Here is a 12,268-nt window from a genome sequence, read left to right as displayed (position 1 = left end):
AGATGCATGTAAGATGCACACATAAGTTGCATTTCTGTAAAATGTTTAATATTAAACATGCATTGTATGTATTTATAAATAATACATTTTATAGCATTTATATAAAACGTTAACAGTGCTTTGGGAATATCAGTTAAAAGTTTTGTGAGACTCTTTTTCAGGCTACATCATTAAGAATCTTTCCTTGCAAGTTAGTTCCATTGGACATTCAGTGTTAGAAGCAGTGTTATAAACTCTTGAATTACAGCTGTGCTGAATTTTTGTGAAGCTCAATTTACACTGCTGCCATTTTGGATGGTGTTGACATTTTTGCAAAGCCCCCATCTCCCATTCACTAAGATTTCTTTTGAATATAATCTCATCTGTTGTTCCTATGTTTTAGGAGAGATGGGTGAACTTGGTGAATAGTCCCTGTCTTACAATGATGCACTGGTTTTGCATTGTATGACAAGTTTTGCTGTGATCTATAATTAAACTTAAATGGATCAGATCAAAGAAGACTCAATACAGTTACTTATAGCTGCAGAATTAGTCCAATACTAAAAAGAAAAAAAATCCACCATGAAACTCACTTTTTGCTTTTTGTATAGACATAGCTCATATAATAGCATGTGGTAAATAATGGAAGAGTTGAACATACCTTACAAAATCAACAAAGATAAAAGGCTTAGTTATCTAAAGATTGATAGCATATTTGTACAGGTACTCTTGCTAAGGCCATGGAGGCATTACCAATCAGGCATACCAAGATGTGTTCATACTGCTCACAGTTAATGACATCTTCTTTCTTCTAAATTTAGCTTCACCAGAGGAGAAAATCTAGAGAACTCTAGCATTTGCTAATACAGTAATTTGAGGGAGCCAAAACCATGGCAAATTGGGTTATTTCACAAGATCACTTTCATGTATGAGGAATGCAATTATTTTGTATAACATATCACAGGAACCCATTGTTAGTTAGGTGTTTATGATGTGTTCTACGGTTAAATACAAGCATGTGTCCATTGCAAAAAGATTGAAAAAAAAAATCTTGGAACAGCATACAAGTTCCTTGCTTCACAGAGTGATTTATTTATTTTCTATACCACCCAACAACTGAAGCTAATTTCCCATTTTCCTATTTATTTCCCTAAACTGTGCCTCATAAAGCTGTATTATATGACATTTTATACTGTTGCATTTATCGAAACTTGTTTGTAAGCTGTCCAGAGACACATAGTGATTGGACAGGGTAGAAATATCTCAAATAAATAAATAAATAAATAAATAAATGCCTGTTTACAACTTGCTACTTTATTTTGCCATTGCCAAGTTCTGCTCCCTCCAATTTCTCTTCTATGCATATCTAGTACTTCTAGTTTATAAGCCAGAACGTTTCAGAGAAAATATTTGCCTGAAAAGTGGCTTAAAATGTAATAAAATTAAATCAATAAATATTTGACTATTCAGAAATGATATTGCATGTATTTCTGTATTATGAGTATACCTGCTGAAAAGCCTTTTCCGCCTGACGATCTGCATCAATAACTTGTTTTTCAAGTTGCTGCATCTGTACAGAGATAAGTAAAAAAACTAACAGCATAAGATGCAAATTTCCTTGATACCAGTAAAAAATATTAACACCATAAATATGCAGTGCTTTCCCTGAGGGATCAAAAAGCTTCATATACATTATCTTAATAATCCATATATCAAATGTACATAAGGTAGGTCAGAATAATTATCACCATATTGTAGTTGGAGGTGGGTGACGCTAAGACACACATAAGGTCACCCAGCGGGCATAAGTAACTAATTCCTTCCTTTCAGTGGAACAGAGTGAAAAGATTTTCAGCAATTCCACTTTTGTTTCAGTAATGGAAGTCTTCTATTAGCAAAGGAAACTAGATGAAAGGAGTGCCCCTTCTTGGATAAACCTGTCCAAGAATTGCTATCTGTCAAAGGGGCCCTCCTCTGCATTCTGACTCTTAGGAATTGTACATTGCATGGAGGTCTGAGAGGACCTTCTTGGCTATGGTGCCCTTTCACCGGCAGCCCAACTGGTACCTGGACTGGATTCATCTGAGTTCCAATGCAAGAGTTGACTCTTCAACCAAGATTCTGATTCTCAGTGACTTTCACTTGGCTTGATTTACTATTACTGTTGTCATGCTGGATTATGGGTTTTTCCTGTGACATTTTATGCCAAACTGTTTTTACTAATTGTATCCCATCCTCACATATTTTGATACAGAGCAGGTTAAAAATGTTTTCATAAATATACATTATAATTGGATTCTACCCAGTGAGTTCATGGGTGAGAACTAAATCACATATGACAATAAATGTATCACTTGGAACCATGTCAGTGTATTTTCCCCAATTTAACAGAGGAAATAGTAAGCGTGCACAGCCATCAGAACTCGAGTATAACAGATGAGATGTTTAACCCTACTGATCCTGAGTCCAATAAAGCACTCCCTTTGTGTTGCTATTAGCCTTAAGGGGAACAACAATGATGATTCCCTTTGCTACCAGGGAAATATTTTTTTTCCCTATGTGTAAAACTAGTGTACAGTTTTCATCAGGCTCACAGCTAAGTTCCCCTGCCTGACATGCGGCAGCCCTGATGAAAATGGTCAGTCTCTGCACCTATTGTTATTTTTTTTAATCTCCCACCATACATGAAGTACCTCCAAATGATCCATTTAGTGTCATAGATTGGATCTGAGCCAAGAGCTCAACCCTACATTTCTTGGTTAATAAATTATATTTCATGAACCACTATAAATGAGACTGATAACATCAAAAAGAATTTAAAAGGCAAAACAAGAGTTGTGGTATATTATAGAAGAACAGACCAGTAGCATGATATGCAATATAAACTTAAGACAGCAATTCTAAACAAATTTTCTTGGCAGTAAGTTCTAACAAACTCAATGGGTCTTCTGAATAGACGTTCCTAGAATTGCATTATTAGAGCTTCAAGCCATCAACTGATATGCCAAAAGGTATTAACTACCACAAAAGCCGCACTGAATCATACCAAAGGACTATCTAGTCTAACACTATGATCACACAGAAGCCAACCAGGTGCCTATAAGAAGCTGTAAAACAGGGTATAAACACAATAAACTCAATTTTGGCTATTTACATTTGAAATTTAAAGTAGAAGTAAGATAAGTCACATTCCAGTTTACCCATGAACATTCAAACATTGTGCTCCCAAACACATTGAACAATTTAGCAATCGAGAGCAGGCTGCAGGCTCCCCGAGTGTGCCTGCACCCACCTCCCCCACAGCGCACCTGCACCAGTCTCCCCCCCACCCACAGCATGTCCACACCAGTCTCTCCCTCCCCAGTGCACTCGTGGTTCTCCTCTTGGCCCCCCATGTATAAGACGCCCCTCCATTTTTAGGTAAATATTTTAAAGTATCACCCTATACATGGAAAAATATGGTAATTTCCTTCACCAGGAAATGTGATGATGTCATTTTAATCCTTTAGGGAAAGGTTGGTATTTGAACTTACTCCCCAAATCAATCATGTTTTAAGAAACAGCCATGCAGGTTGTATGGAATGCGCTCCCCAGAGAGGTCTGCCTGGCGCCATCATTATTTGTTTTCAAGGCGCCAGGTTAAGACCTTTTTATTCCAACAATATTTTAATAACTTTTAATATTGGTTTATATATGTTTTTAACTGCAGCCAGGGTGGATCTGAAATTCATTTGTATTATGTTTTATATTATTTTATTTATGTAAGCCGTCCTGAGGTCTTCGTGACAGGATGGCAGATAAATATTCTATAAATAAATAAATAAACCACCATATACCAATTTAGATCTCTATCCTCCATATACCCATCAACAACCCAGAGTAAATTGCACAGAGAGATCACATGGAAACAAACTATCTGGAAGAGGTACATAACAAGGTGATGTATGATATATCATGATAAATAATGCAATTCCAAGCTACATCTCTCAAATGTAGATTGGTATCATACATGCATAAAAACTTGTAAATGCAGAATGAAATCTTGAATTAAAGGTCCACTCTTGTCTGAAATTATATGAATAAATTCATCACTTTCTGAAGAAATAATTAGTTATTTTAGAGAAATTTGGCATGTCTGTAGTTCAGCATTTATATTTGACCAGTGTTAACCATGGTTGTGTGGATCTTAAATCCTGTTTTGGAAACCAACACAAATATTAGCCATCCAGTCCAACTCATCTGCAACTGTTAATAACAAAAAGTTGCTCAGCTAAATGCCATGTCTGGTCTTAGCTGCACCAAAGAATAATGCCCAAAGCATCCCCAGGCTAAATGGCTGAATGGAGTGTGTGCTCAGAAAAAAGTTCTCAACTAGTTAATGAACTAAAGCCATGATTAAATCATAGTTTTTTGTAAGGCTCAAGAAAAAAATGTTAAGTAGTATTACATGAGCTTGCAGCATGCTTAAATTAGTTTGCTTTCTGGCAGCAGAAGACTTTGATCTTGTAAATTGGAAATATTCTTGAATGCTCTCATACTCATGCAAGTCGGCTCCTGTGAGAATTACACAGTGTACAAGAAGCTCAAAATGAGGGCCCCAAACTAGTGGATTATTTTAAATAGATGGTTCTTTCAATTTAAAAACTTGCTAATGCCATTTGTTGGCAATCTCCAAGGAATCAAATGAGATTATTTAAGGCCTGAAGAAAGATATTTACTAGACTCTTCTTGACTACCACCACCCAGTGGAACAGGAAGCCTTTAAAGCTGAAATCCACCAGGCTTTCCCTGTTCACTGTTTACTGTATAGGTGACCAAATAGCTATTATTTCTCCAGTCATATCATTAACTCCCTATTTGATCATTGTTTAAGCCCTGATAAGTTACTTTGTCTACAGGTGCCGCCCTGAATTTTCAGCTCCTGACAATGGGTTGTCACTCATTGTGAACTTAGCAACTGGAATTAAATAACCCTTGCATAACTCACAGCCTGTTCTAGGATTATGTGCATATTCAGGGTGACACCAAAGGTGCCAGGTGTCATCATGCTATGCAAACAGTCTTATGGTGTTTTCTCCAAGTGAGAGAGAGAAGAGAGAAAAGTGCTGGGCAACTCTCTCAGTCTCCTAGCTCAGTGATTTTCAACTTTCACAGCTGGGAACTGGCCATTTTGGGGGCGGGGACCTTGGAGGCAGAAATAACAAGCATTAGATGCATAATATAATATTTTATGTATTAGTGTTCAAATATAATACCAAAAACAATAATTCTCTAAAATAACCAGAAACTGAGCAGTAAAAAATGCTAATAAAAGAATAAAATGTTGAAATTAAATGTAATCAAATACAAATTAATTTTTAGAGAGCAATATTTAATTCAAATAAGCCTAATGTGAAATCTGCTGTTGTTTCTTTTCAAGAATACTTGATAGTCATGGCTGCAGTGTTGTTTCTGAGAGACAAAGCACTACACTGACATCCATTCTGTTTCTGCTTGGTTTTTATCAGCGACAGGGCTGAAAATCTCTTTTCACACAAGTATGTGGTAGAAAATTTGAGTAACAATTTAATAGCTCTGTAACTTAGAGACAGATATTCTTTTTCCAGTGATGCCCAAAACTGTGACAATGATTGGACACCAGAATGTTTGGACACCAGAATGAGATCAGAGCTCTATCTTACCTCCTGCTAGGATCAGCTGGGTTCCCCTGGTGATGGCAGCAGTGCTGAGTGAGCAGGAAGAGGAGTGTTGCCATCTTTCAGGCATTCCTGCTGACTGTAACTCCTTGTCAGGCGGCACAAGGCCAGAACCAGGCAGCTTGGGGCCACTTGCATGTTGAGGGAACAGGAGCAGCGGCAGCATTCTCAGAGCTGCATATAAGGGCAGCAACTCCCACTCAGCCCGCTCTTCCCACTCCTCCTTCAGGGATGCTGCTGTCCCCAGGCGAACTGAGTGGATCATGGAAGGAGCTGGGGCGAATCAATTTCCTGGTGATGGCAGCAGCCCTGAGCAAGTGGGAAGAGTGGGAACTGAGCTGATTGTAGCAGGAGGAGAGAAAGAGCTGCACAGATCAGTTCCCCTGGTGATGGTAGCAGTGCTGAGCGAGTGGTAAGAGCAGGCTGAGCGCGGGTTGCTGATCTTATATGCCCCCACTCTGCAGCTCCACCTCAGGGCTTTTTCATGCGGACCAGCAGGAAATCTCCTGCGGACTGGCACCAGTCCACGGACTGGCGGTTGAAAACCACTGTCGTAGCTGGAAGAATTTGGAGGTGGGTTCATGGGTGCTGTGTCCTTTTCCAGGAATGTCCCACTTTTGTTCCTGATGAAAACCTTGCGATTTATGTCAAAATGTTGTGATAATATCCCATGTGGTAAGCATGAAAGTCTATGAAGGTTGTTTTCTAGAGTTTTCATGGTATAATGAATTGGTATACAGGATTCATTTAAAAGACTTGGAATATAATTGAGAGGGAGGGAAATTACTCAAGTCTGACAAGAATCTCAGCAATACTTACTGGTACTACTGACTTATCAATGTTTTAATTACATTTTATTTTAATTTTAATGAAAACTGTCTTATAGTTGTGAAACATTAGAAAGCAGCATTTTAACATCTAACTGAATATACATCTTAAACTATAAAAACAAATTATAGGTGGTTGATTGTTAAAATAAAAATGCTTCTAAATATAATAAAAAGACTTTTAATTGAACTTTGCAAAATTATTTTGAGTATAAACTATTTTTTCTATTAAGACTTTGTAGTGCTCATACTACAGGGAAACAAATTGCCTTTGCTTTCTGTATTTCACCTTTTTTTCCTAAACTCATTAGATATTTATTCATATGTGGTTTTTCTCTCTTCATTGTTAGAACAAAAATAGCTCAAGGAGAATAGTTCAGTTAGTGTCATATGTAGGCTAGTAATTTACTCTTAGGTACTTCAGTTTAAAAATCTGATGTATTTGTGTCTCTTCACTGGAGCCTTTCAATTCTCATCTCTTGCATGCATATGATGGATGTAAGAGGGAAAAACCTCATTTTTAATTAGGAAACTATAATTTCTTCATACCTCTGTATCAGGCTTTACTGGCTACAACATTCTAGAGACCCAATTTATCCTCTTGTTTGTTGCTCTATTGCAATCAGCTACACTCAGCACATGATGTAATGTATAGTGGCATTCACTAAACAGAAGAATTGCATACACCAGCAAATTACCAAACAGACCTCATTGGATCCCATAAAATTTATTGGCACTGCTCAATGAGTAAGTCACAAAGCTCATAAAACCCAGCATTCTGGAGTCCATGGGCACTTTCAACATTTCAAGAAAATGTCATGGGCACTCCCATAATATGGATGCTCTAGAAGCATCTCCTTTTATAAATGACTTTTCTGAGGAGTGGCCAGTCAGAAAACACACATTGCACAGAAGGCAAACTGCTGTGGCAACTCTTCTTCCTCTCCTTCCAAGCAGATCAGGGTAACAGTTTTCTAATTGAAAGCCTTAATTATGTTAAAACTCAGCCGGTTTTTAGTACACAAAAAGAGGACAGCAGAAGAAACAAGCAAAATTAGGATACTGCCTTTAGGAAAATGAACATGATGGTAAGAAGTTGATTTCAAACTGAGAATCTTTCCTCTTCAAAACAGAAAAGCTTCAAGGCAGATCCTTTAAAGACCAATCACTCGGAATGTTAGACATTTCTCAACTGGTTCGCCTTCTTAAACTGACATTGTATCCTTGAATTAATTATCTTAGTTTTGCCTCCCTCAATAGCATGCTCACTATACTTTCTCACAAAATTTGAAACTGTCTGATCCTCAGTGACCGCCTGGCTTATATCTGAGCCTTCTGGCCTTGGTCTGAGTCAGAATCTATATCCACAACCTTTGAAGGCGCTTTTATCAGAAGAGTGGGCCCAATCTGTACGCAAACTATGGCTGAAGGGCAAATAGTTTGCTCAAGAAACTGATTACAAGGTAGAGATAGGGTCTGAGCCACAAAGCACAATACTCCACAGAAGATAGTTTTCTTTCTAACAGTCCAGCCATTTCAAAGAAGGCACTCTCTCTGTTTTCCTTGGATAGAAGCAAATCCAGTTCCCCCACTCTCTGTCTGACAGAAACTAATTCACCTCCAAGCCCAAATTTCTCTCTCTCTCTCTCACTTTCACAAGAAACAGGCTGCAGCAGGCCAGTGGTTAAGTAAAGGTACATTTGCTTTTTCCTTTTCCTGGTTCTAGTACTCACTCAGCCATGAAACTTACTAGGTAAATTCATGGAATCTCAGCCTAGCCTGCCTCACCAGGTTGCTATGAAGATAAAATGTGAGGAGATTATGTAAGGATATAAATATAATGATACACACAATTTCCTTTAAAACTTGTTTTGGTTTTTCCTTTCTACAGCCCAACATGGGCTTTTCCAGATCCTGTATCCTACTTTCTTCCACTGGCAAGTGCACTTGATCTCACCCACCACAGCTCATGTCTCCTACACTCTCTTCAGACTGCTTACCAATCAGAATAAAAATGTGTGTACAGCAAGGAAAAGGAAGGAGTAGGAGGAAAAACTGAGTGGGCACCCATTTTAAAAATCAATGTGAACTAGAACCGAGAGGAGTAGGCAGTCTGGATCTTAATAGTAAAGTGCATATTTTGTGTTCAGTCCCCAGTATCTCCAAGTAGGGTTGGGAAAATTCACTGTCTGACGCTCTGGACAGTTGCCGTAAGTCAGTGTAGTTGCAAGGAAGAGTTTGGAGGCATTTGTTTTCAACTTTTAAAATAACTATAGTTTCTTATTACATTTTATTTTAAAATAACATAGTTTCTTATTCTTATTCTGAATTAGGGAACTCTGGTTAAACTATGCTTTGTTAACAAGCCAGTTTGAACAAACCTCAGTTTAATTCAGTGGTGGGGAGCCTTTGACCTGTAGGCCTAACCCAGCCTCTGGAGATTTGGGCTTGTCAATTCCCTTCCTTGGCTTGGTTGTTACTTGGACTTAAACCAAGCTGTTTGTACATAACAAGAAGATTCTTGCCCTAACACACATCACAGTGTAGTTGTGAAACTAAAATGGAGAGAAGGAAGACAATGTATGCTGTCTTGAGTTCCTTGAAGGCAAAGGTGGAACATAAATGTAACAATACACAAAACCTTGGTTAGTTTAAAACAGGGGTCAGCAACCCACAGCTCTGGACCTGCACATGCCTCTTGAATCCCTCTGCTGCGGCTCTGTCACTCAAAATACGCATCATAGCCCCCCCCCCCCGATCTGGACCCATGCCGGCACAGCACAGCCCTCGATCTGTGACCCGCACCGGCACAGCACAGCCCCGATCTGTGACCCGCACCGGCACAGCACAGCCCCGATCTGCGACCTGCGCCGGCACAGTACAGCCCCCCGATCTGCTACACGTGCTGGCACAGCTGCTGATCTGCGACCCGTACCAGCACAGCCGCCAATCTGCGACCCACGCTGGCACAGCCCCCGATCTGCGACCCACATGGCACAACACAGCCCCCAATCTGTTTCATAAATGCAACACACTATAGTTTTTTTATACATAGTATAAAGGTAAAAAATGATATATGCAGTATTATTTTCATTTTAGAGGTCAAAAGAGTTTTGTGGCTCCCGGTGTTTTCTTTTCTGTGGGAAACGGGTCCAAATGGCTCTTTGAGTGTTAAAGGTTGCCAACTCCTGGTTTAAAACAAGACCTGCCCTTCTCACAGCCACACCAGAAGGAAGGGAGAAATTTACAAACCTAAGGCTCTCTACTGTTAGTGCACAAAGTATACACAACGCTTTACTGTCATGTCCAAATAGAACTATTAAATTCAGTAGCAGTAATTTCCCAGTGTGAAAAGTCACCTAAATTTAGTTAAAGGGAATGAGATTTGAAAACCTCTTCCCTGGAATACATCTAAACACTTAATACATTTATAGAATTCTCAAGAGTGGATTTAGCTATCATGCTTCAAAACCCCTTAGTGAATAATCCTGGATAGAATGAGTTACGAATCACCTGACACTGAAAAATTCTTTATGGAATGTGGTATAACAATGCAGAATTCTCATTTATGTTTACTAGTAAGGCTTCATTTGATATTTTATTCAAGCAAAATATTTAGCTGTATATTAAAATATGGAATATACTATCAGATCTGGCTTGTTGCAAGTAAATAAGAGCTGAGTGAAGAACAGAAACAATGGGAAGAGTTAGAAGAGCTGAAGCAATTGCAGTAGGCCTCTATGAACAACAGTGGGTTAGTATGTTATCTGAATCCACAATGGATTTGTCAGGGCCTCTTAATTTTGACCTATAAACTACCTTGATGTGTTTCATCCACAATGACTTGTCATCTCATTTGAATCCAGATGACATAATGTATTGAGGGTCAAGCCTGACTGTTACAGAGCTTTTTGCCAGAGCTGCAAAAACCCCCTTCCCACTCTTGCTAAGTGGCTATCTGGCAGCTGCTTTTGCCAACCATCCCAAAGTATAGTCTTCAACCTCCCCCCCAGAGCTATTTTGAGCTGGTCATAGCTTGACTTTTGTTATTAAAGGTTTTTTATCACAAAACCTGGCTGTCAAGGGGGTATGTGGCAGCGGGGAAGCACATCCTAGCCATAATTCATTTAATAAGATGAAAAACAGGAAAAGGAGAATGATGTAAGCCACTTTTAGTTCACTGTAAGAAGAAAGCAGGTTATAAATCTAATCTAATAACTAAATTATAGTCAGTTTGGGTAGGGTGGCCAGTTGTGTCATGCAAACCCTCCCAATGTCAATACAGTAAAGGCTTACATAGTATTTGCATGTCTCCTCTGCTGCACTGAGATATGCCAGGAATCCCAGAGGTCTCAAAGAAATTTCACCATATACCTCTCAAGGAAAGGAGCAGAGCAATGCAGAAGAGTCTCAATTCATCCCTTTGTCCCATCTCTTGAGTGCCATGAAGGGGAAGAGGCAAAGTGTAGGAATGAAAAGCCTTAGTTCCCCTTTGTCCTTCTTTTTCCCTCCTCCATTGCTCTCTACTTAATCTTGTGCACATAGGCATTTGGCAGAGGATGCATTATTAGGTATGCCAGGTCTCAGATTTAGCTGGAGTTGAAAGATTTCAGCTTTTTCCTCAGGTCCTCCAGAGAAAAACCCTTGAGTAACGTACAGGCTGTCTTCTGCATGGTTTCAAAGCTTTTGCTATTAGCCCCAGTTGCATGTTCATCAGGGTCTACGCTGGTCTCAGACAAGGCCCATTTGGAACAATTCAAGGTGCTGGTTTTGACCTATAAAACCCTACACAGCTTAGGACCATGATATCTGACAGAACTAACCTCTATCTATGTGGACACTACAATCAAGTTCTGGGGCTTTTCTCCTATTGCCACCTCCAAGGGAGGCTCAGTTGGTGGCAACTGGGAGAAGAACCTTTATAGTGGTGGTCCCCCAGTTATGGAATGAGCTTGCCACTGAGGCCTGCTGGGAGCCCACTTTGTTATCTTTCAGGCACCAAGTAAAGACCACCTTCTACTGCTGGGCATTTAACCAGCTATTGGAGCCTGCTGATGTTAGACAGGGTCTAACTTTCTTTTTGTTTTTCTGTTTTTACTTGGTTTTAAATTTGTATTGTCAACTTTTTGATGTTTTAGTATGTTTTAATTGGATAGTTTATATTATTTTTAAATATGTTGTTGTGAACCACCTAGAGAGCTTCGGCTGGCTGGGCATTCTAGAAAATGAATGAATAAATAAATAAGTCCTCTTATATTCTGTCCAGTGGCCATCCTGGTGAGCTAAATTAGCTCAGGACCCAAGTAGGTATATGTTCTGGCCTGAAGTCTGATAGCGTACCAAATGGGACAGTGACACACATATCCTGGCATTCCTGATACTCTATTCTCTGACCTATGAGGTGCTATCCCATAACTCCTACGGTCCACTTTCTAATGGACTGAATCTATGTGAACCTAGCAAACAGGAATGATGGGTGGATGGCGTGAGCCTCCTGTAGTCCTTTCCTCTAAGACTCTATAAAGTACCTCTGCCACAGAAGTAGCAGTAGCAGGACCCCGTAAGGTTGTCCTATTTGATCACATTCATACCTTAATAGTGTACTCGTGATAGGATGGGATCTGGTTATTGCACAACCTTAACCAATTAGAAGGAAGTCTTCTCATTGTTTACCACTTGTGACCAGTGTAAAAAAATAAAACAATTCACAGGTGAAGCAAGTTTTCTTATTGTGCTAATTTCTACTCTGCACCATACTGCTCAGTT

The 12,268-nt window shown here is 39.3% G+C and overlaps 1 protein-coding gene across 6 annotated transcripts in view; it reads right to left on the bottom strand.

The window, feature by feature from the left end:
• PLEKHH2 (pleckstrin homology, MyTH4 and FERM domain containing H2) overlaps positions 1 to 12,268 on the bottom strand; it is a 74,468-nt gene that overhangs the window by 49,773 nt on the left and 12,427 nt on the right. For 5 of the 6 annotated variants that reach the window (XR_006414618.1, XM_044429370.1, XM_044429372.1 and 2 more), the window contains exon 3: positions 1,487 to 1,549. The exons of the other annotated variant lie outside the window; for it this stretch is intronic. Coding sequence is in view for 4 of the 5 variants with exons in the window: in XM_044429370.1 (XP_044285305.1) it covers positions 1,487 to 1,549 (63 nt within the window). In the remaining variant the exon portion in view is untranslated. The remainder of the gene's footprint in view (positions 1 to 1,486; positions 1,550 to 12,268) is intronic. 6 annotated transcript variants of the gene reach the window in all.

This window comes from Varanus komodoensis, unplaced genomic scaffold, assembly GCF_004798865.1.
Source record: "Varanus komodoensis strain SLA01 unplaced genomic scaffold, ASM479886v1 scaffold2, whole genome shotgun sequence".
Taxonomy (NCBI): Eukaryota; Metazoa; Chordata; class Lepidosauria; order Squamata; family Varanidae; genus Varanus; species Varanus komodoensis.
The sequence above is the reverse complement of the archived record's forward strand: the minus strand, read 5'-3'. Positions and strand labels throughout refer to the sequence as shown.